The sequence below is a fragment of the Triturus cristatus genome, chromosome 7 (genome assembly GCF_964204655.1).
Source record: "Triturus cristatus chromosome 7, aTriCri1.1, whole genome shotgun sequence".
NCBI lineage: Eukaryota > Metazoa > Chordata > Amphibia > Caudata > Salamandridae > Triturus > Triturus cristatus.
The window spans coordinates 510,675,011-510,696,648 of record NC_140590.1 but is presented as its reverse complement, the minus strand read 5'-3'; the positions used below and the strand labels follow the sequence as shown (position 1 = coordinate 510,696,648).

At 50.2% G+C, this 21,638-nt stretch overlaps 1 protein-coding gene across 1 annotated transcript; it reads left to right on the top strand.

The window, feature by feature from the left end:
* The first annotated feature begins 18,977 nt into the window (after positions 1 to 18,977).
* LOC146809993 (uncharacterized protein F54H12.2-like) lies at positions 18,978 to 20,123 on the top strand. Its single transcript, XM_085614931.1, has one exon. It carries the CDS (start codon positions 18,978 to 18,980, stop codon positions 20,121 to 20,123), a length of 1,146 nt encoding a protein of 381 aa, XP_085471057.1.
* The last annotated feature ends 1,515 nt before the right edge of the window (positions 20,124 to 21,638 follow it).

Genomic DNA, 21,638 nt, shown 5'->3' with positions numbered 1-21,638 from the left:
TGCTCCTTCTGTGCACACGCACTGCTGTTCTACACAAAGGTGCAGTGTGCCGTGAGTCTGTTGAAGTAGGCTCGCAATAACAGTCTCTGACCCTCACGTTTCTGTTTATCTTCAGACACTAGTCAATTAACTCTTGAATGCCTTCTGAAGGCCCCTGGACTGTGATTTCCGCTCCTCTCGAATGGAAAGCGCCTTTAGGTGCGGACGGGTCGTTCATGGCACACCGCACAGAATGCCCCCGGTGTATTTTACATGCTGAAACTGATCCTGTGCGCTGTTACACTACAATCAACACGTTGGCCGTGCCGCCTGAGGATCCTGCCAGCACAGGCACAGACATACCCAAGCCGACGGCGCCCTCCCCGGGTGCAGCACACCAGCTGAGCCTACGCAGGCCGGCCTCAGGGCACTGGTGCGAAGGAAGAGCTGAAAGGCTTGCTGTAACGCCCCAGTAGCCCCTCCCCATAGCAACAGCCTGCTGTGGGGTCTGCCCTTGGACAGCACAGCTATCCCGCAAGATTGTACAGGCTGCCTACAGACATCAGGGCTGTCACTTCCGGTCACACAGGCTCTCGACTGGGAAACCTCTCCAGGTCGTACAAGCTCTCAAAGATGGCACTGCTATCCCTCCAGACCAACAGGCTCTAATCGCACACAGCAGCCCCATAACTCCGGATCTTAGAGACTCTCACCATGAACAGCAGTGATATCCCCCAGATCCCAGATAGCACCCCCATCTCTCTAGATCTCCTGGGCTCTTGCAGTGAATAGCATTGATGTGCCTCCAGATCTCACAGCCTCTTGTCTCAGCCAGCAATCTCACCCCATCAGATCTTACAAGCTCTAACATTAGTAGATCTATCTTTGCTGCTCTTACAGGCTATAACGAAATACAACCGTGCTATCCCTACCGATCTTACAGGCTTTTGAAATAGCAGTAAAGTCCCTCCAGCCATAACTGGATCTCACCACAGACAGCAAAGCTACTGTTTATGCTCTTACAGGCTCTCACTGTAGAGCACACTGTTATCCCTCCAGATTATACAGCAGTCAAGGTGCACCGGCTCTTACAGGCTTCCACCATCGCTAGCAGAGCTATCCTTTCTGCTCTTACAAGCTAACTCACCATAGACAACAGTGCTGGCTCTCTAGATCTTACGTCAGTAAAATCCCGCCAGCTCCTACAGGCTAGCTGCGTAGTTAGCAGACTGATGTTTTCTGCTCTTACAGGCTCTCACCATAGACAGCAGAGGTATCACTCCAGATGTTACAGGCTCACGACATACCTAGCAGAGCTATCCCGCCAGATGTGACAGACTCTCGCTAGCAGGGCCCCCATTCTGCTGTTACAAGCACTCACCCTAGGTATCAGCTACCCCTACAAATGTTACAGGCTCTCGCCATAGACAGCAGAAGAATCCATTGAGATTTTTCTTCAAACCTTAGCGCTATCTCTCCGGAAACCAGTTCTACATCATCTGTCCCCCCTAAATACCCTCAGTCGGACGGATTCACTTGTTTACCTGCTGCTGCCCCTTTCACCTCCCACCCTCCCGCCCAGCCTGGGTGACTCACTGCCTCAATGAGGCCTTGTCCGAACAGGATCAGCCGCGGCCTGGAGTGGATAACCGGGCCCCAGAAAGCAGAGGCAGGCGGCAGCAAAGGCGGCATTGTGGGAGCTGAGCAGTGGCTGCTCGCCGAGGGAGTGCTAAGTGGCAGTGGGGCAGGGGGAGAGGCAGGGTGGGGGGGGAGGGTAGTGGAATCCTACATACCACGGACAGGAGTAAGGTAAGTAATTAAATGAATAAAACAATTTACCTTGCGTGTGCAGCCTCGCCAAATTAGCGAAGCAGCGCACTGAAGGTAAACTGTTTTATTTATTTTTTTACTTACCTTACTCCTGTCCGTCGTATGTCGGACTCCACTACTCCCCACCCTGACCCTCCCCCGCCCCGCCGCCTCACAGCACTCCCTCCACGAGCCGCCACTGGAGCAGAGAAAGGGCGCATTGAAGGCCTCACCACAGACCGGAGCAGTTTAATGTGCAGCTCACCTCGACTGCCGCCTAGAGGTGCTGGAAGTAGGGGTGGTGCACCACTCCCCAAATATACATGCTGGAGTCCAGAAGGTGAATGAGAAACTTTGACGCCTTTATATTTTGTGTTTATATCGGCACATTTGCTGTGCTTCAAAGATAAAGGTCAAATGTCAATTGCCGTGTCTTCTGACGAATTCCTGCTTATTCTTTTATGGTGTATATTTATTTTCACCATAAATGTATATGCTGCACTCCAGGAGTTTGATATCCAAAATTCTTTATTTACACTACCAACACGGTTGTTGGTGGTGTAATTAAAGAAATCTGGATAACACACAAACACGTTTTTAAGTTCTTTACCTGCTATCCATTTTTAAATTAGCACTGGTCCTTAATGACAAGATGGCCAGCCACTCTAGGAAGAGACAACAAGCATTTGCAATGCAATAGGTCTCGCATTTACGCGAGTTTGTGCTTTTGATATTGCAAATGACAATGCCTTTTGTTAGATTTGGGGGTCTCTAGTTGGTAGAGGTAGGTAGCTTTGACCACATAGGGACCCTTGGGTCTAATCAGGGTAAGCGGCTACACTCCTAAAATAACCCCTGCTCACCCCCTTGGTAGCTTGGCACGAGCAGGCAGGCTTATCTCAGAAGCAGTGTGTAAAGCATTTATGAACACATACTGTAATACAGTGACAACACTACAAATGGACACCACGCAGGTTGTATTATAAAAATAAGTATTTTTATATAGACATATCACAAAACCAAATGACAAAAATCCACAATACTGTACTCATAAATAGACTTTAAAATGGTAGGAAATAGCTCAGTTCTCTTAAGATTGTAAATGCAACACTTTACTCTCAAAGTACCTTGGATGCATAACGCAAAGCAACCAAAAGGGTCCCAGGGAAGGTGATGCGTCGATTCCTTACACTCAGGGGAGTGGATGCGTCAGTTCCTTACTGCTGCGCAGGGTAGTTGATTCTCACTTCCTTGCTGTGTGGGGAGGTGATGCGGCGGTTTCTTACAGCTCTCCGGTACAATGTGACAAAATGGCGTCTTGGTTACGATGCAACAACGTTGATGCAATGCGTGCACACCCCACGGCCATGCGGAAACTCAATAATCTTTGGAGCCACGACAGGCTCTGCGACACGCTTCTCCCATGATGCGACGGCGACCTCTGCGGGGGCGGCACGCTTCTCCGGTGATGCACCGTGCTTCGGCGATGCGATGGCGACAGTGGCGACACGCTTCCTTGGCGATGCAACGTCAACTGCTGCGGCGGTGACACGCTTCTCATCGTTGAGTTGCGCTTTCAGCTTCCAGCGACACACAGTCTATCAGAAGGCACAGCACAACAGCATGCACTTCAATTCCCAGGAAGGGAATTCAGGGGGGAGCTGGTTGGTGAAGTCTTGTATCTCTGAAGTTGATGAAAAGCACACTCAGTCCTCTTCTCCTTTCTTTGGCAATGAAGCAACCACTGCAGGCCAACCCCCAAACACACAGTACAGGGGTAGTCTCCTCCTTCAGCTTCCTGGTTCTTCTCCCCAGCAAAGGTTTGTCTTGATTCCGAGAAGTGATCTAAAGTCCTGGGGTCTGGGTCCCCCCTTTTATACACCAAAATCCTTTATCTCTGAAGGCAGAGAGTGTCTGTACCTAGTCCAAACCAGTTCTGTGCAGTCCTGGAGCACTTTGTTTACAGGACTTCTTCTTTCCTTTGACAGTGTGGGTCAGGGTCATCAGACGCACCACAGGAGTTGGATTCAGCATTGTGGAAGGCAGGCACAGCCCTATTCAGGCCCAGGCGCTACTCCTCCCACCACTCCTCATGCAGATAGGTCTATTCAGCCTTGTGCTGACTCACCCTGTCTCGTGGAGCCCCCCAGCCCCTGTCACTCAGAATCCAGACATGGAATACACAACCTAGCAGATGCAGGTTTGGATAGTTAGGCAAGAAAATACCTACTTTCTAAAAGTGGTATTTTCAAACACAGAATGTTAAAACCAACTTCACTAAAAGATGAATTTTATCATTCTGAGTTCAGGGACACTAAACTTGAATTTCTACAATGTTCCCTGGCCCGTTAGGATTTTAAGGTGTTATAATCAAACTGCCCATTCTGGCCTCTGGGGACAGGTAGCCTTGCAATAGTGAAACACTAAAATGGCTATAATTCACTATCAGGACATGCCACAAACATCAGGGCATGTCCTACCTTTTACATACAATGCACCCTGCCCTTGGGCCTACCTTAGGGGTGGCTAACATGTAGAAAAGGGAAGGTTTAGAGACTGGCAAGTGGGTGCACTTGCCAAGTCAACATGGCAGTACCAGACTGCACACAGGCTCTGCAATGACAGGCCTGAGACACACTTTACAAGCTGCTCCTGTGGGTAGCACAATCAGTGCTGCAAGGCCACCAGCAGCATTTGATTTACACTCCCTGGACACACACAGTGCACTGTACTAGGGTCTGACAGGTAAACCAAATTAGCCAATCATGGAGTCACTAATCCATACATCAATTTAACATACGGAGCACTTGCACTGTGGCTCTGAATAGCAGTGGCACAGTGCCCAAAGCAAATAAAAACCAGCAAAAACATCAGAGGCAACAGCAAAAAATGGAAGGGAGATCCACGCCAATGGTTCCAGGTCTAACACCTTTTATTTTTGTTTTCGTTTTTAAAACATAAATAAAAGGCATTTGGATTTACAGTGCCAATAGCTTAAACTTGCGTAAATGCGAGACATATTGTATTGCAAATGCTTGTTTTAGCAAGCCAAATTGATTGCCAGTAAATGGGTGTTCTCTCTTTCTTTTCTCCACTCACCCATTCTCACCGTCCCACTTCCTATTTAACTTGTATTCATGTATTTATTTTTACAAACCCATAAAGCAGTGAAGTGCTACGTTCGTCCTTCATATTTTGTTCTTGCAGGTGATTTTTTTTTCTTTTTTCCTTTTTATTTATGGTTTGAACATGACCATCCACAATGTTAGAACAGTAGATTAAAAATGGTCGCCATACATCACTGCACATGCGTGTGCATGCATCATGAAGCATGCATGCACATGCATCATGATGTACAAGTGCGTAATCTTGAACACGCATGCAAGCGAACATCATGATCTTGAAATGGGTTTTCTTTAGCAGAAAACCCATTGCAAAATTGCCGGCCATCTTTGCACAGCCACCAATACATCATTTACATGTGTGATTTAACATGCAATGGGCAATAGAAAAAAAGAAGGGGCAAAGCAAAAAGCTTGGCCTTACTGACTCAAGACCTATGAACTTTGCCAATTCCTGTTTCCCATTGTGATTCACTAATATATGGGTGTGAATTTAGATGGCCAAGGATCATCTATTGACAAAAATTGCAAAAAAGTTTTAAAACAAGGCTGTGTATTGTAAAAGCTATAGCTGTTCACCTACGGTGGCCACGCGGTTGACATCTCCAATTTACGATGTAGGTCGATGGCACTGTTATACTCGACCAAATGCTGATGGATGCCCCATAGTACAAGTTAGTGAGTAGTATACAGTGAAGTTTGGGCCCTGGAAATTCAGGCCCCAGAAGTTTGGGCCCCGGAAGTCCCTCCCCAGAAGTCCCTCCCCGGAAGTCCCTCTCCGGAAGTTCAGGCCCCGGAAGTTTGGGACCCGGAAGTTTGGGCCCCGGAAGTTCGGGCCCCGGAAATTTGGGCCCCGGAAGTTCGGGCCCCTGGAAGTTCGAGCCCATGGAAGTTCAGCCCATGAAGTGCAGCCCCGGAAGTGCAGCCCCGGAAGTTCAGCCCCTGAAGTGGGGCAGGTGTAGTGTGTGCGCCCCCTACCCTTGAAATGGCAGCGGTGTAGGTGTGTCATAGGCGTAGAACAGGGGTCAGGGGGGTGGCTAGGGCTAGCTGAAATCCACCCAGCAGGGCCTACTAGGGGTGTTTAGGGTTATGGGCTGGTTAAGCAGAGACTTACTTGTGTGCGCCATGTTGGTTGGGCAATCAGGGGCATGTCCGGGCATGTTCAGTGGGTGGTTGCGGCTGTAGGCTGGTGTTGCTTGAGCAGTGGCGATGTTCATCTGTGGAATGGGAGCTGGGTCTTTTTGGGGGGTAGACCAAGCCCCCAAGGAGGCGTGCCTAATGCATATAGGTTCCTAATTGGCAGACCAGGGTGTGGGGGCGTAGCCACGGACAGCCAAGGGCGGGAATGCCAATGTCCCCACAGGAGGCAGGAAGCTAGACTGCTAGTTTGCTGATGCAGTAATTTTGCCACCTATTTTTAAAAAGTCTGATGTAAAATGACAGTAGTTATGAAAAAATAATAAATAAATAAATAAATAAATAAATAAATAAATAAATAAAAAATAAATAAAAATCAGCCAAGGGCGGGAATGCCAATGTCCCCACAGGAGGCGGGAAGCTAGACTGCTAGTTTACCGGTACAGTAATTTTGCCGCCTAATTTTAAAAAGTGTTGGATGTAAAATGACAGTGGTTATGAAAATAAATGCCTAGTCATAGAGACTGACGTAGAAGGATACACCCCTTTTCTGGACTTACACAGTATAAAAGGGAGACCCTTAACAGCTAGTGTTAAGCCCTACACCAGGAGAGAACCTCGGTATCATGAAACGATACAACTATCTTACGGGAAAAGATGCCCCTGATCACAGGGTGAACACTATTGACAAGTATTTTCGCCGCTTGAGCTTCCTGGTACTAGATGAGCAGACGCTGCAAAAGGGCCCTAAAGAGGAGAGCTCCGAAGTCACAGGTTATCATGAGGATTTGTGTCGGAGGATGGCCTTTCTCAGCCTTGAGGATAGGCCGCAGCAGATATCACCTATTAAGGTGTCAGCAAGCGACAGCGAAACTTCGTGTAAAGAAGCAGGGGTTGAAAATAGTTTCACAGACATGGAAGATTCGGCAGAAACTATAACCTCACCCCACTACCAGGTGTATGAAGATATGAGATCTCTGGAGGAGGAAGCAGGGTGGGAGGTTATCGGCGACCAACAAGCTGCTGTGAACAGTGGTGGTCATGAGGCGATGGATCTTGACATCTCTCAAGATTTCAGAGCAGCAACGGAGCAGCGTGAAAATGTAGAGGTTAGTATCTTAAAAGGGGGACACTTTAAGCATATGTGATGCTGAGCCTGGTTAATTAATAGCCTTTTCTTTCTTTCTGAACTGTAGGTAGCTCATGAGCCAATAGACTTTAACACTTCGCTAGATTCCAGAGCAACAATGGAGACCCCTGCAGATGTGGAGGTTAGTATTATCTTAATGTAGACAGTTTAAGCATGTGTGATGCTAGGTCATGTCAACTAATAGCCTTTTTTCTTTCTTTTTTGAACTGCAGAAAGCAGCAGAAAAATGTGATGAGGTTGAGGAGACTCCCAGTGCTGCTAAAACCTTCATTATGAACTGCTTGTGCTGTTCAAAACAGATTGAAAGATCCACCAGCCAGAACAACGAACTCTGTAAGGACTATAAAAAGGCATTGGAATCTGTAGCTCTTGAAAAGGAGACCCCATGTGTAACATGCATTGATAGAGAGCATGTTAAAGGTTTTGCAGCTAGTGTTGTGTACGCCTGTCTGAAGCGAGACTTTTATTCACAATGTTATGGTCATAAAATTAAGGATCCGCAACATACGGCTCATGACTGTCTATTCCCCTCATACACCGCTGAAACCGCTCACTATATTTGTCACCTGATAGACCCCCGTAAGTTATATAAGCTGTTAAAGTCGGTGTACCAGCTATCTGGTGAAGAAAATGTCAGACCCGCTATGGTGAGGGTCTTGTCGCAGGCACTCAGAGAAATCCAAAACATGTATCACATTTGTGCAAAACTTTCTAACATGAGCGTACAATGCCCGGCAGCTATTAGAAAGAGGGTAGAACGATCTATAGAAAGCATGTTGCTTATGTTTATTATAAAAGTTGAAAGCAGGTGGGTTGTATGGACCCTCGAAAAATGTTTTAAAATTAAAATAAAATATCAACACATATTAGCTTGTTGTTACAAAGAGCCGTAGCATTAATGTATGAATGTTATGGGATGCCCAAAAACACTGTTGTTATAAATTACTGTTTGACTGTTTACTACTTATTTTAGGACATGGAGCGCCCGGATACCTGTGTATTGCTAAAGTATTATACGATTTGCTTAAAGCAAGAATAGTTGATTTACAGCCAACAGCGTTGTGCTTTTCAAAAATGGTCTGGTTGCTAGAGGCCCAACGGCATGGCGGTCCTAGATGCTTATACGGATGCGGTGTTAGTATGTGGATGACTGTGAAGGAGGCATTCTGGAACACGTACATATACTATATGCGGGGCTTAATAATACCCCGGATGTACAGCTTACATTTAGCCTTTGAACTTCTAACAGAGGATTATTTTAGAAACAATGGCTTCCTGATGTGTAATCGCGAATTGTATGAACTATTGACAGCCGCCAGTATCCTAGCCGTACAGAGTTATTGGAGGGGTGATAGGGCCAGCCTATACAGTGCTATTGACTATGTGTCTTTAAAAATATCAAGATATGTGACTTTACGCAGGCATTCGAGACAAACACCCAATTCTATATGTATGCATTTTGAATAGTTTGTATAGGGTCTTTTAATGCTAATATTACTTACAGTGTAAACCTTGGAATTGTGATATTTTGTTATTCTATTTACTTATAATAAAGTGTTTGTACACAAAACAAGCGTCTTTCATTTCATGGTTCAGAAGTGTTAAAATGTCGGGGGCTTTGTTAAAGAAGCTTTATTACGATACAAAGGATGTAGCGAGCTTTGGTAGTGGCGAAGCGCTGTTTAGAAGGGCTACAGCTGAAAACGAGCCGTTAAGCAGAACCCGGGTGAAGACATGGCTATCGGGTGAAGAGGCGTATTCACTTCACAAGCCAGCGAGGAGACGTTTTAAGAGGCGGCCCACTATCGTTAATGCGCAATTAGATTATCAATGGCAAGCTGACATAATAAGCCTTCAAGATCTGGCAAAGCATAATAACGGAGCCCATTACATCTTAGCAGTTATAGATGTACTGTCTAAATACGCCTTTGCAGAAGCTCTAAATGATAAAAGTGGAGCAAGCGTCACCAGGGCCTTTAAAGTAATCTACAGGAAGGGCCGAACCCCTCAAAAACTGCAAACAGACGCCGGAAAAGAATTTTTAAACAAAACTTTTCAGAAATTATTAAAGCAGTATGGGGTAAAACATTTTGTAACACATACGGAGGTAAAAGCAGCTGTTATAGAGCGCATTAACAGAACCTTAAAATCTAAGATGTGGAGATACTTCACGGCATACAACACCTATCAATACCTGCCTGTTCTACAGGATTTATTAGCTGTTTATAATGCCAGCTATCATAGAACTATCAGAATGGCTCCTGTAGAGGCAACGGCCGACAATTCTCTATCCGTGTGGCGGACAGTATATAGCCGTTACTTCGAAACCCAAGTAAAGAACCCTGTTTTTAAAAAGGGGGATCATGTCAGGGTTTCAAAATTAAAAGGGGCCTTTACGAAAGGTTATCAGCAGACCTTCAGCGACGAGATATATTTATAGTTGATAGTGTTGAGCTTAAAGAAGATGTGTACATTTACAGGCTGAAGGACTACTCTAGTGAAACCGTGACAGGTGTTTTTTACAGTGAAGAGTTACAAAAGATCCCAGACGAGGTAGATAGGGCTTACAGGGTTGAAAAGATTCTAGAGTGGAAAGGGCGGGGGCGAAAAAACAAGCCTTTGTTAAATGGCGGGGATGGCCGGAGAAATTTAACAGTTGGGTGCCGGCGAACTCCCTGCAGGACGTGTGAGGACGATAGCTCTAGATAGAAGAAAGCAATATGGAGGCAGCATCCTTTTATATTACATTACCTTCTAATGCATCGCTGGGTATGTTCCCTGATAATAAAATATCAAATTACACAGTCAAATTGGCTAAACCTGGGAATTTGAAAGGGGATTGGGAAGTCGCCCTAACCGAAATCCAATACCCCCGCACATGGAATACGTTTAAGAGGGCTGAAGCTAAATTCAGTATAAAAAAGTCGCAGACTGAACCTTTATACATCACAGGCTTTCCCCACGGGTACTACCCCACTGTCAATGCTGTGGTGGAGCCATTAACAAGACAATGTCCGGTTTTGATGGGTGTTAGAAGGCGACCTCAGAGGAGCCCGGAGGGGGCCCTGACTGTCCTGAGACCAACCCTCGAGGTATCGTAGCCGGGCACTGGCGGGAGACTCCTCAGGGGAGGAATCTCGTATCTAGGATCGTACACTCGGCACCACACGACAAAGAGACACCACACCGGGAGTTCTTAAGAATAAATCTTTATCAGATCGGAGTTGTAGGATGTTTATGATCAGCAAGGCAAATATATACAAGTGGAGCGCGGGCTCACAGAGTCTTTGAGGGGGGTAGGAGGTAGCGGGACAGTCTTTGGGGGATATGGATCAAATGCAGGAGCGTACCCGGCGCACAGCTCACAATCCTCGAGCTGGGGGATACGCTTGTCGTTGTGGGGTCTGGCGGGATCAAGAGTCACTCAGCAGGGCTCAAGTACAAGTTCGGAGGTCTTACGATCTTCAGGGAGCCGGGAGTCACTCAGCAGGGCTCAAGCACAAGTTCGGAGGTCTTACGATCTTCAGGGAGCCGCGAGTCACTCAGCAGGGCTCAGGTGTTTCCAAAGGCGAATCTGCCGGACAGTCCCAGAGCACCCCTTGTTATAGGGCGACTCCTCTTTGATGTCCGGAGTCTGTGCAGGCAGGGGTCTTGTCACCTGGGGGGGTCGCTTGTCGGGGTTTCCTGCCATTGTCTTTTGATCCTTTCAGGGCCGGGTTGGGAGGAGTCCCAGACACCCAGCAGGCGTGGAGCCAGCCCTCGGGGAGGCCGGCGGGCCGATCGAAACCCACCTTCCCAGGGAAGCTCAGAGGTGTGATAGAAACTGCTCCTCCCTCTCTCATCCCAAGGGGAGCGCGATGTCCTCCAGCCGGAGTGGCGCCTCTAGGCCAGGGTCGTGCTGGGGCCGGGCGGCCATCTTGGTGCATGAAGTGGGCACGCGGGCCCGGTGTGGCCGAAAGGAGGAAGGCCACGGACGGGGAAGTCCGGGTCGGGTGTGTGTGTTCTGGTGGGAAGGATCGGCTAGGTCGTGGGCTCGGGGGCTGTGTGAGGTGCAGGGGTCAGGTATGGCTATGTCACGAGGGCCGGGTCTAACAAGCGTCCCCCCCAGCTGAAAGCCGGAGAGAACTACCCATCCTCTTGGGGGTTCTCTTCGCTGAGGCGGAAGAACCGGGAGAGGCCATCGGTGTTGGCGTGGTCAGTCCCAGGGCGATGTTCCACGGTGAAATCCATCCCCTGGAGGGAGATTGACCACCGTAGTAGCTTGGGGTTTTCTCCTCGCATCTGCATGAGCGATCGCAAGGGGCGATGGTCGGTTTGGACCTTGAAATGGGTGCCAAACAGGTAAGGGCGTAACTTCTTGAGGGCCCAGACTACGGCGAACGCCTCGCGCTCGATGGTGCTCCATCTTTGTTCTCTGGGCAACAGCCTTTGGCTGAGGAAGGCCACGGGCTGGTCTAGGCCTTGGTCATTCACCTGGGACAGGACGGCCCCAATTCCATGCTCGGAGGCGTCCGTTTGGACCACAAATTCCTTGGAGTAGTCGGGAGCCTGGAGGACGGGGGCAGTGCACATGGCCGCTTTCAGGGCATCGAACGCCTCTTGGCAGGCAGGGGTCCACTGCACTTTCTTGGGCTGTTTCTTAGACGTGAGTCCCGTGAGGGGACCGACCAGGCTGCCGTAATTCTGGATGAATCTCCGGTAGTAGCCCGTGAGGCCCAGAAAGGCTCGGACCTCCGTTTGGGTAGTGGGGGGTTCCCAGGCTAGGATGGCGTCGATTTTGGGCTGTAGAGGGGCGACCTGACCGCTTCCAACCTGGTGCCCCAGGTAGGTTACCGAACCTTGCCCAATCTGGCACTTGCTGGCTTTCACGGTGAGGCCTGCCTGGCGCAGGGCGGTTAGCACCCTCCGGAGGTGCTGGAGGTGCTCACTCCATTCGGAACTAAAAACTGCGATATCGTCGAGATATGCAGCGCTGAATTTTTCCAGCCCGGCCAGGACTCTATTTACCAGTCGCTGGAAGGTGGCCGGGGCATTTTTCATCCCAAAGGGCATCACGCGAAAGCGATAGTGCCCATCCGGGGTGGAGAAGGCGGACCGCTCCTTGGCTCCTTCTGTGAGCGCAATTTGCCAGTAGCCGCAGGTGAGATCGAAGGTGCTGAGGAACCGAGCAGCCCCGAGTCGGTCAATGAGCTCATCGGCTCGGGGAATGGGGTGGGCATCGGCTCGGGAGACTTCATTGAGTCCTCGGTAGTCCACGCAGAAGCGGAGCTCTGGGGCGACACCGGGGGCAGCTGCTTTCGGGACCAGGACCACGGGGCTGGCCCAGGGACTGTCTGAGGGTTCGATCACTCCCAAGGTCAACATCTTCGAGACCTCGGCCTGAAATGCAGGACCGGACCCGATCAGGGACTCGGTAGGCTCGGTGTTTCACCGGTGGGCTGTCTCCGGTGTCCACGTCATGGACACACCAGTCGGTGACTTTGGGTACCAGGGAGAAGAGGTCGGAAAACTGCCCTAGGAGCTGGCGGCAATCCTCACGTTGCTGGGAAGTGAGGGATGGGGAGAGGTTCACTCCCTCTACGGAGCCATCCTTCTCTTTGGTGCACAGGAGATCAGGGAGAGGATCCGACTCCTCCTCGGACCCGTCATCAGTAGCCAGTAGGAGGCTCAGCTCCGTCCGCACAAAGTGGGGCTTGAGGCGGTTCACGTGGAGGACCCGGAGGGGGTCCCGTGGTGACTGGACGTCCACCAAGTACATGACCTGGCTCTTCCGCTCAACCACTTTGAAGGGCCCGGTCCATTTATCCTGGAGGGTGCAGGGTTTCACGGGGGCCATGACCCATACCTGCTGGCCCGGCTGAAACTCGGCCAGAGTGGCATTCTGGTCGTACCAGCTCTTCATCTCCTCCTGGCTCGCCTCCATGTTGGCCTCGGCCATCTCCCGGAACTTCCTAGTATGGTTTTGGAGGGTCAGGACGTATCGGAACACATCTCGGGGGGGCCTCGGGGCACCGCCTCCCACCCTTGCTTGACCAGGCTGAGGGGCCCCCTGACGGGGTGCCCGTAGAGTAACTCAAAGGGGCTGAACCCCAAGGATTTCTGGGGAACTTCTCGGTAGGCGAATAGGAGGCAGGGGAGCAGGACGTCCCACTTACGCCGGAGGGGCTCTTCCAAGCCCGCGATCATCCCCTTCAGAGTCCAGTTAAACCGCTCTACCAGGCCGTTCCCTTGGGGGTGGTACGGGGTGGTGAATTTATAGGACACCCCGCATTGTTGCCACAAGGACTTCATGTATCTGGAGATGAAGTTGGTACCGCAATCGCTCACGACCTCGCGGGGAAAACCCATCCTGGAGAAGATTCCCATCAACGCCCGGCCCACCACGGGGGCTGTGACGGTGCGCAGGGGGATGGCTTCAGGGTATCGGGTGGCATGATCCACCAGGACGAGGATAAAGCGGTGCCCTTGGGAGGTCGGGGGGTCCAGAGGCCCCACGATGTCGATCCCGACCCGCTCAAAAGGGGTACTGACGACAGGGAAGGGTTGAAGGGGAGCCTTGCGCTTTCCTCCGCTCTTCCCACTGGCCTGGCACGTGGGACAGGACTTGCAGTGGGCTTCTACATCGGCTTTCATTCTGGGCCAGTAGAAGTGAGTCACGAGGCGACTGTAGGTTTTGTCCTGGCCCAAGTGGCCTGCGAGGGGAACGTCGTGGGCCAAGCCCAGGAGGAGGTTTCGGAAGCGTAGGGGTACCACCAGCACCCGGCCGGATCCTAGCTCCACCGACTTCTGCTCGCTGTACAAAAGGTCATCCTCCCAATACACCCGGTGCGTCCCAGTCTGGTCGCCCGCGGCCTGGGCCTCTGCCTTTTGCCGGGGCCCGACCAGGGAAGGACAGGTAGCCTGCTCTCGGCAGAACTCCTCTCGGGAGGGGCCCCCCTCGTGGCGCCACTGGGCCAGTTCGGGCAGATCGCCTAACTCGGTGATCTGGGCGGAGTCGGAAGGTGGGGGTTCGTCACTGGCGATCGACCCTTCTTGTGGGGGGATGTGGGGACCCTCGGCGGGGACTATCCTATCTTCAGTGGTCGGGGCGTCGTCGACTTCCCCCAGGGGGGTCAGTCGGGCCGTCATGGATCGGGTGGTGGCGCACACCCACTAAGGGAGGCCCATCATGCCTAGGTGGGTCTTGCGCTCGACTTGTTTCCCGGGGGAACTTTCCAGGTCGTTCCCCAGGAGACAGTCGACTGGCTGGGAGGTTCTCACTGCGACTTTCAGTTTACCGACCACCCCTCCCCACTCAAAAGGCACCAGGGCTACTTTACACAGACTTTCCGTGTTGTCAGCGGAAATGACCGGGCAAAAGACGTTGGGGAGGACCTGGTCTTCGTGGACTAAATGACTTAGGACACCGGTGATGCTGGCCCCGGTGTCACAGAGGGCTTCTACTTGGTGGCCATTGATCGTTACGAGCTGCCCATACTTCTTCGTGTTGGAGGGCAGGAGGCTTCCAGGGACCATTTCTCTATCTCCTAAGGATACTAGGGCCATGGCTGCGGGTTCCCACTCTACGGTCTCCTCAACCTCCTCCCCCAGTGCTACATTGGCTATCTGTCTAGCGGGGGGTGCTGCCTGGGTGGTGTGTGGGGCCATGGGGCATTCAGGGTCATTGGCGTAATGCCCGGGCTTCTGACAATGGAAACAAGTGATGGTCACCCGGTGCCCCCGTCTCAGGGGGGGGGCCGGATACAGCTGGTGGGGGTGCCGGGAAAGGTTGAGGTTGGGTCTTCGGGGGACTAGACTGGGACTCTCTCTGCCCTCCCTGGTTTCCCCCCCCTCTCTGGCGGGGTGGTCCCTGACTGGCTCGGGGGTACTCTCCTACAGGGCCCCGGGAGACCCGGGTGTTGGTCCAGCGATCCGCCTCGACAGCCAGCTTTCTCGGATCCGTGAGCTTGCTGTCGAGCAGATGCTGGCTCAGTTCCACAAAGCAGTTCGCAGCCAGGTGTTCGCACAACATAAGGTCTGTTAGTTCTTCCAGGGTGGTTACCTTGCTGCCCTTGATCCACCCATCGAATGCGCGGCTGAAGAAGTTCACATATTCCACCCAGGTGGTACCCGGGATCTTCCTGCAGTCCCGGAACCGCTGGCGGTACATCTCCGGGGTGAGGCCGTACCTTGTGAGGAGGGCCTCCTTCATGTGGTCATAGGAGGTCTGCATGGAGGTTGGTAGGTCGAGCAGGGTGTCTCTCCCTTCGCTCAGGAATCGTCCCCACAACCTGGCCCCCCAATCCTTCTGCGGGACCCGATGGGAGGTCATGGCGACCTCGTAGGCCCGGAACCACTGTTGAATGTCCTCGTTTTTGTAATATTCTTTGACCACATCCTTGGGGATGTGGACCTTCTGCTCCGCCGGGAAGGCCGCCTCTCGGTTCCCCGGAGGCCGCGCTTCTTCGCTTTTTGCTTTTAGCTCCATTTCCTTCAAGCTGCGTTCATGTTCCAGTTGAAGTCTCCTTCCTTCGTGTTCCCGTTGGAGTTTCTTCTCTTCTAGTTCTCCTTGCACCCGCATCTGTTCCACTGCTAGCTTTTTCTAGGCTAATTTCAACTCACCCTCAATTTTGAGTTTGGCTAATTCGAGTTCGTGATGGCGACTTATTTCTCTGTCTGCGAGTTCCTCCGGGGATAGGCCCCCGTCTGGTACGAAGCTTCGCACCTGGTTGCTGCTGCGTTCTCCTTGGGAGGGTCCAGCTTCGTCGTGGGGCTCCACCGCTCCTTCTGGGCGGGGGGCTCCAGAATCCACCCAAGCTTTCAGTGCCTTTTGCATATCTTCTTTTGGTGTTGAGACCAGTGGTAGCGATTTTGAGTTCCTTGCAGAATTGCTTCAATTCTCTGTGTGTGTACTCTTCCAGTTGTTCCACCTGGAACACAGTACTGGTGTCGTTTTCTGTGAGAACCACGGCGTTTCCTTCTGCCATCTTTGTCGGTAGTGCATCAGCCGTTCACGGTACGATCTCTAGATTATGGGCCCGAATCCCGTCGCTTGCCACCAATGTTAGAAGGTGACCTCAGAGGAGCCCGGAGGGGGCCCTGACTGTCCTGAGACCAACCCTCGAGGTATCGTAGCCGGGCACTGGCGGGAGACTCCTCAGGGGAGGAATCTTGTATCTAGGATCGTACACTCGGCACCACACGACAAAGAGACACCACACCGGGAGTTCTTAAGAATAAAGGCAAATATATACAAGTGGAGCGCGGGCTCTCAGAGTCTTTGAGGGGGGTAGGAGGTAGCGGGACAGTCTTAGGGGGATATGGATCAAATGCAGGAGCGTACCCGGCGCACAGCTCACAATCCTCGAGCTGGGGGATACGCTTGTCGTCGTGGGGTCCGGCGGGACCAAGAGAGTCTGTGGGAGCCGCGAGTCACTCAGCAGGGCTCAAGTACAAGTTCGGAGGTCTTACAATCTTCAGGGAGCCGCGAGTCACTCAGCAAGGCTCAAGCACGAGTTCGGAGGTCTTACGATCTTCAGGGAGCCGCGAGTCACTCAGCAGGGCTCAAGCACAAGTTCGGAGGTCTTACGATCTTCAGGGAGCCGCGAGTCACTCAGCAGGGCTCAGGTGTTTCCAAAGGCGAATCTGCCGGACAGTCCCAGAGCACCCCTTGTTATAGGGCGACTCCTCTTTGATGTCCGGAGTCTGTGCAGGCAGGGGTCTTGTCACCTGGGGGGTCGCTTGTCGGAGTTTCCTGCCATTGTCTTTTGATCCTTTCAGGGCCGGGTTGGGAGGAGTCCCAGACACCCAGCAGGCGTGGAGCCAGCCCTCGGGGAGGCCGGCGGGCCGATCGAAACCCACCTTCCCAGGGAAGCTCAGAGGTGTGATAGAAACTGCTCCTCCCTCTCTCATCCCAAGGGGAGCGCGATGTCCTCCAGCCGGAGTGGCGCCTCTAGGCCAGGGTCGCGCTGGGGCCGGGCGGCCATCTTGGTGCATGAAGTGGGCACGCGGGCCCGGTGTGGCCGAAAGGAGGAAGGCCACGGACGGGGAAGTCCGGGTCGGGTGTGTGTGTTCTGGTGGGAAGGATCGGCTAGTTCGTGGGCTCGGGGGCTGTGTGAGGTGCAGGGGTCAGGTATGGCTATGTCACGAGGGCCGGGTCTAACAATGGTCTTTCCGACGTTCAGCTGGGGCTAGATAGCGTTAGAAGGAAGGTTTTTATTAAAGCGCCAGCCAGGATGCACAGTTTGTCACTAGTGGGAAGTTAAGCAGGGTTTTAGGAACTGTACAGCATATAAAAAACAAACAAGAGCCAGATCTGACATGTTTCGATATTGCTGGGGGTTTCTACACCCTCTATGTTTATACGGATATAATAGAACCGCAGAGAGTAGGAGATAGTTATGCTCCGCTATTGAGATGGGTTCAAGTGAAGGGCGAAAACAACACAATAGCTAATATTCAGTATATCAAGCCTGATTATGTAACAATTTCTAAAAGTCATTTTGACACTATAACAATCATGGTCTTTAATGACCAGTCTGAATCCGTGTCCTTTAAATACGGGAAAGTTATTGTCAAGCTTCATTTCAGGCCACACCGCGGAGGTGACCATTAAGAGCTCATCATGGTAGCCATGAAAGCCTATGGCAACCCATCTATGTATAGAGAGTATTACAAGCATCAGGCGGGATATGGAGGCCCCCCCTACTTTCAAGGAGCACCTGTTATGTACGGGGTGGGTCTTGGAGGTTTTTTCCGTAGTTTGTTCAGAAGGGCGATGCCATTTTTGAGAAAGGGCTATGAAATTGCAAAACCACATGTAAAGTAGGGGTGGGCGAAATTTGCGAAAGCGACTTTCGCAAATTATCGCGAAAATGTTAAAAATCTCCGCAAACAAGCGGAAATATCGCGAAAATGCGGAAGTTTTTTTCCGGCATGTTCGCGAGATTTTCTGCATGGTTGCGGGTCGCCAACTTACCCATGTGGTTGCTTGCGGGCGCGGCCATCTTGTTTTCAGTTGTCTCGCGGTGCATGATCACGAGAAAAAAGACGTGATCGCGCGACGCATGACGTCACTGCGGGACAGCGCAAATGGCTAAAACAATACAACATCTCATGGAGAGCGCGACCGGATCGAGAAAACTTGTCGGCTAACGCGGGGATTCAGGTAAGGCGATCGCGCGCGCGCGAGAATGTATTATTTTACAGCGCGAGCAAGAACCAAATTATCGCAAAGCTGCGGAATGCGGAAATTTTGACATTTCCGCGCTCTCCGCGGAAACGCCAAATTATCGCAAATTCCGCGAACGGAACGGAAATTTTGCCCAGGCCTAATGTAAAGACAGCTGCCCAGAATATTGCCCAAGATGTGGTGGGTTCGGGGAAGTCGGCAGTCGTTGAGCGTATGAACAGACAGTCTCAAGAAGTGCCAGGACTGTTGTACAAGCCGCATCTTAATATTAAAAGGAAGCGGAGGTCTTCGCAGCGCCGGGGCCCCCCGGTTCCCTATAAAAAAGGAAGCGTTCTTCAAAAAGAGCTCACAAAAGAAGATCTCCAAGACGGAAGAGAGCTACGAAGAAGAGAACAGCATCCGCCGTTAACATTTTCTAAAAGACTTGTCACCCTAAAACATGGCTTTTGTACACTGCGCCTCTGTTGAATGCGCTAAGTCAGAGTTAGATTTGTTTTCTCTAAATCCAACCCAGACTAGTATTGAAAACTGTTTTTTCATGTAGGTATCGCCATTAGCCGCCCTGACACCACTGGCCCTGATAGAGGTTTACATACCGGGGTCCACGGATATGTATTTAAATCTCAATAATACTTTGCTACATTTGGTGTGTAAAATTGTAAAAGCGGATGGATCCACTATTGCTGCAACCGCTAAAGTCGCGACCATTGCTTATCCCATCGCAACCCTGTTTAATCAGATGGACATTACCCTGGGCGACAGACTCATCATGCTGAATGACAACATGTACGCCTACAGGGATTACATGGAGAGTATCCTGAACTACAGCAGCAATGTTTTGGACACACAGCTTTCAGTGGGGCTTTTCTACAAAGACACTTATGCGCAGTTTGAAAACACTGCTCTAGACGGGCCTAATACAGGTTTTGTAAAAAGAGCAGGCTTTGCTGCCGGGAGTAGAGAGTTTGACCTCCTGGGGCGAATACATTCAGACCTCTTCCTCCAGGATAAACTAATCGTTGATGGCATCGACCTCAAGATCAAACTCAACCGTAACAAAGATGCCTTTTGCCTCATTACAGGGGATGCCGAGCAGTATACACTGCTCATACAGTCTGCTACCCTGTATGTAAAGAGAGTGAATGTGTCACCATCGGTCAGATTGGCTCATGCTGAAGCTCTACAACTATCAAATGCTAAATATGCCATTGAAAGAGTCTCTATGAAAGTCTACAGCATTCCGGTAGGCACCCGATTAACACAGCAGCATAATCTGTTCATGGGCCAGCTACCAAAACTTGTTATTATAGGGTTTGTTGACATTGACAATACCGCTTTTAGTGGGGTACACACCTCCAACCCTTTTAGTTTCAAGCACTACGGTATCAACTACGCTGCCCTAGTTCACGAGGGAGCTGTCATACCTGCAAAGCCATACACACCCAATTTTGGATCTGGAAATTTTATTAGAGAATATCTCGGCTTAGTGTCGATAACCGGAAAACACCTACGTGATTCGGGGGTCGTCGTATCACGCGAAGGATATGCTGCCGGCTACACGCTGTTTGCCTTTGATCTGACCCCCGACATGGGAGATGGGGACCATTACAGCCTGGTTAAAAATGAAAATCTAAAAGCTGAAATCCGCTTTAGCGCAGCCCTAACGACGAATGTGAACATGGTGGTATTTGCTGTATTTGATAGTGTAATACAAGTTAATCACGCCCGACTTTGTTTGATTATCTTTAAAAAATAAATAAATAAGTTAAAAAATATATAAAATGAACACTATTCACATACAAGACTTCTTAAGCCGCCACAAAGACGCAAAAAAATACTTTCTAGGTGTTTATACAAGTGACGACCTGCCGACTGAAATAAGTTATGAAAGACCGCGGTCTTTGGTCTTTAACACCGATCCTCATCACGAGCCAGGAACACACTGGGCTGCTATATTTTTGGACATTGACAGGGTTACTGTGTTTGACAGCCTCACAGAGTTTCCGGAGCACAGCATCTATACAAAAGCCATATTCAAGTATTTAAAAAAAAGTGGCTTCTAGAGTTGAATATAGCAAACTGCAGATACAAGATTCTCTATCTATGACATGTGGGGAGCACTGTATATAATTTATCTGTAAAATGTCGCAGGGTCTGAATTTTAGAAATTTTTAAAAATTATATTCAAATGATCGTGTAAACAATGATAGGCTTGTCACTCGCTTTATGAAAGAAGGCTTGAAGCCTATTTCCACCGTAGTTACAACAGAGTATGATTTTTTGTCAAAAGTGTAAAGCTTTGTAATGCTCATGTTCAAAATAAAAAACAAAAGCCTATATTTAAGCAACAGCGCCGACTCCATGTTTTTCATTCTGCGATAAGAAAAAAAAAGCCAGTAGAGTGTTGAAAAGTTATAAATGTTTATTATTACATGTATTTTGAAATATTTAGAGAATCACACACGTAGAAGCTACCACCGATATAATAAAGAACCACATAGTGGAGATTGTAAGGTTAACACAGTTCTGTACAACAAAATATACAATTATGCAGTAACATTACACAGGCAATTTTTTTTTTTTTTTTTTAATATGGGAGCCAACCCTTCATTTTAAATAGAGACTTTGTAGCTTCCAGAGGCACATCTCTAGGGTTACTTGAGGTGGCTAGCTGTGGAAAGAATGGTGAAGTAGGTGATTTTGAAGGGGTGTGAAAGGCAGATGATAGCGGTGGGGATGCGCCACCCTCGTTCCTGGGGTGTTTCAAAAGTTCAAGCTGCTGGCATTGTCCGGTGCTACCTACAAGCGATGATGGAATGTTGAGTTCAGCAGCAGCGCTTAGAAACTGCTCCCAATCTCTAGGGGCCGTCTGTCGTGAGAGTGTCTTAGGATGCGTGAAACTTTTGATCAGATCGTACATATGCGACCCGGCAATTGGCAATTGGCTGTCCTTTGTAGATGAACTCGCCGCGGTCATTCCACGCTGTCAGGTCTTGAGAATCGGCCATTTTACTTAGCAGCATCTGCGCTGCCCCTTTATACCGCTGACTTATATTATGTAACAAGCTCTCAACAAAAGCGTCAGGGGGTGTGGGTTGCTGAGCTTGCATTGTGGGTCCTTGTGGTGTTGCAGCAGTTATCGGAGGTTGCTCCCCAGCGGCAGTATATAAAGTCAGTTTGTTTTTCTCACCCTGCATTTGTTTGTAATATTGCAAGAAATGTTGAAGAGCATGGGAGTAAAGCCCCGCTTTAGCTTCAGGCTTTAAATCCG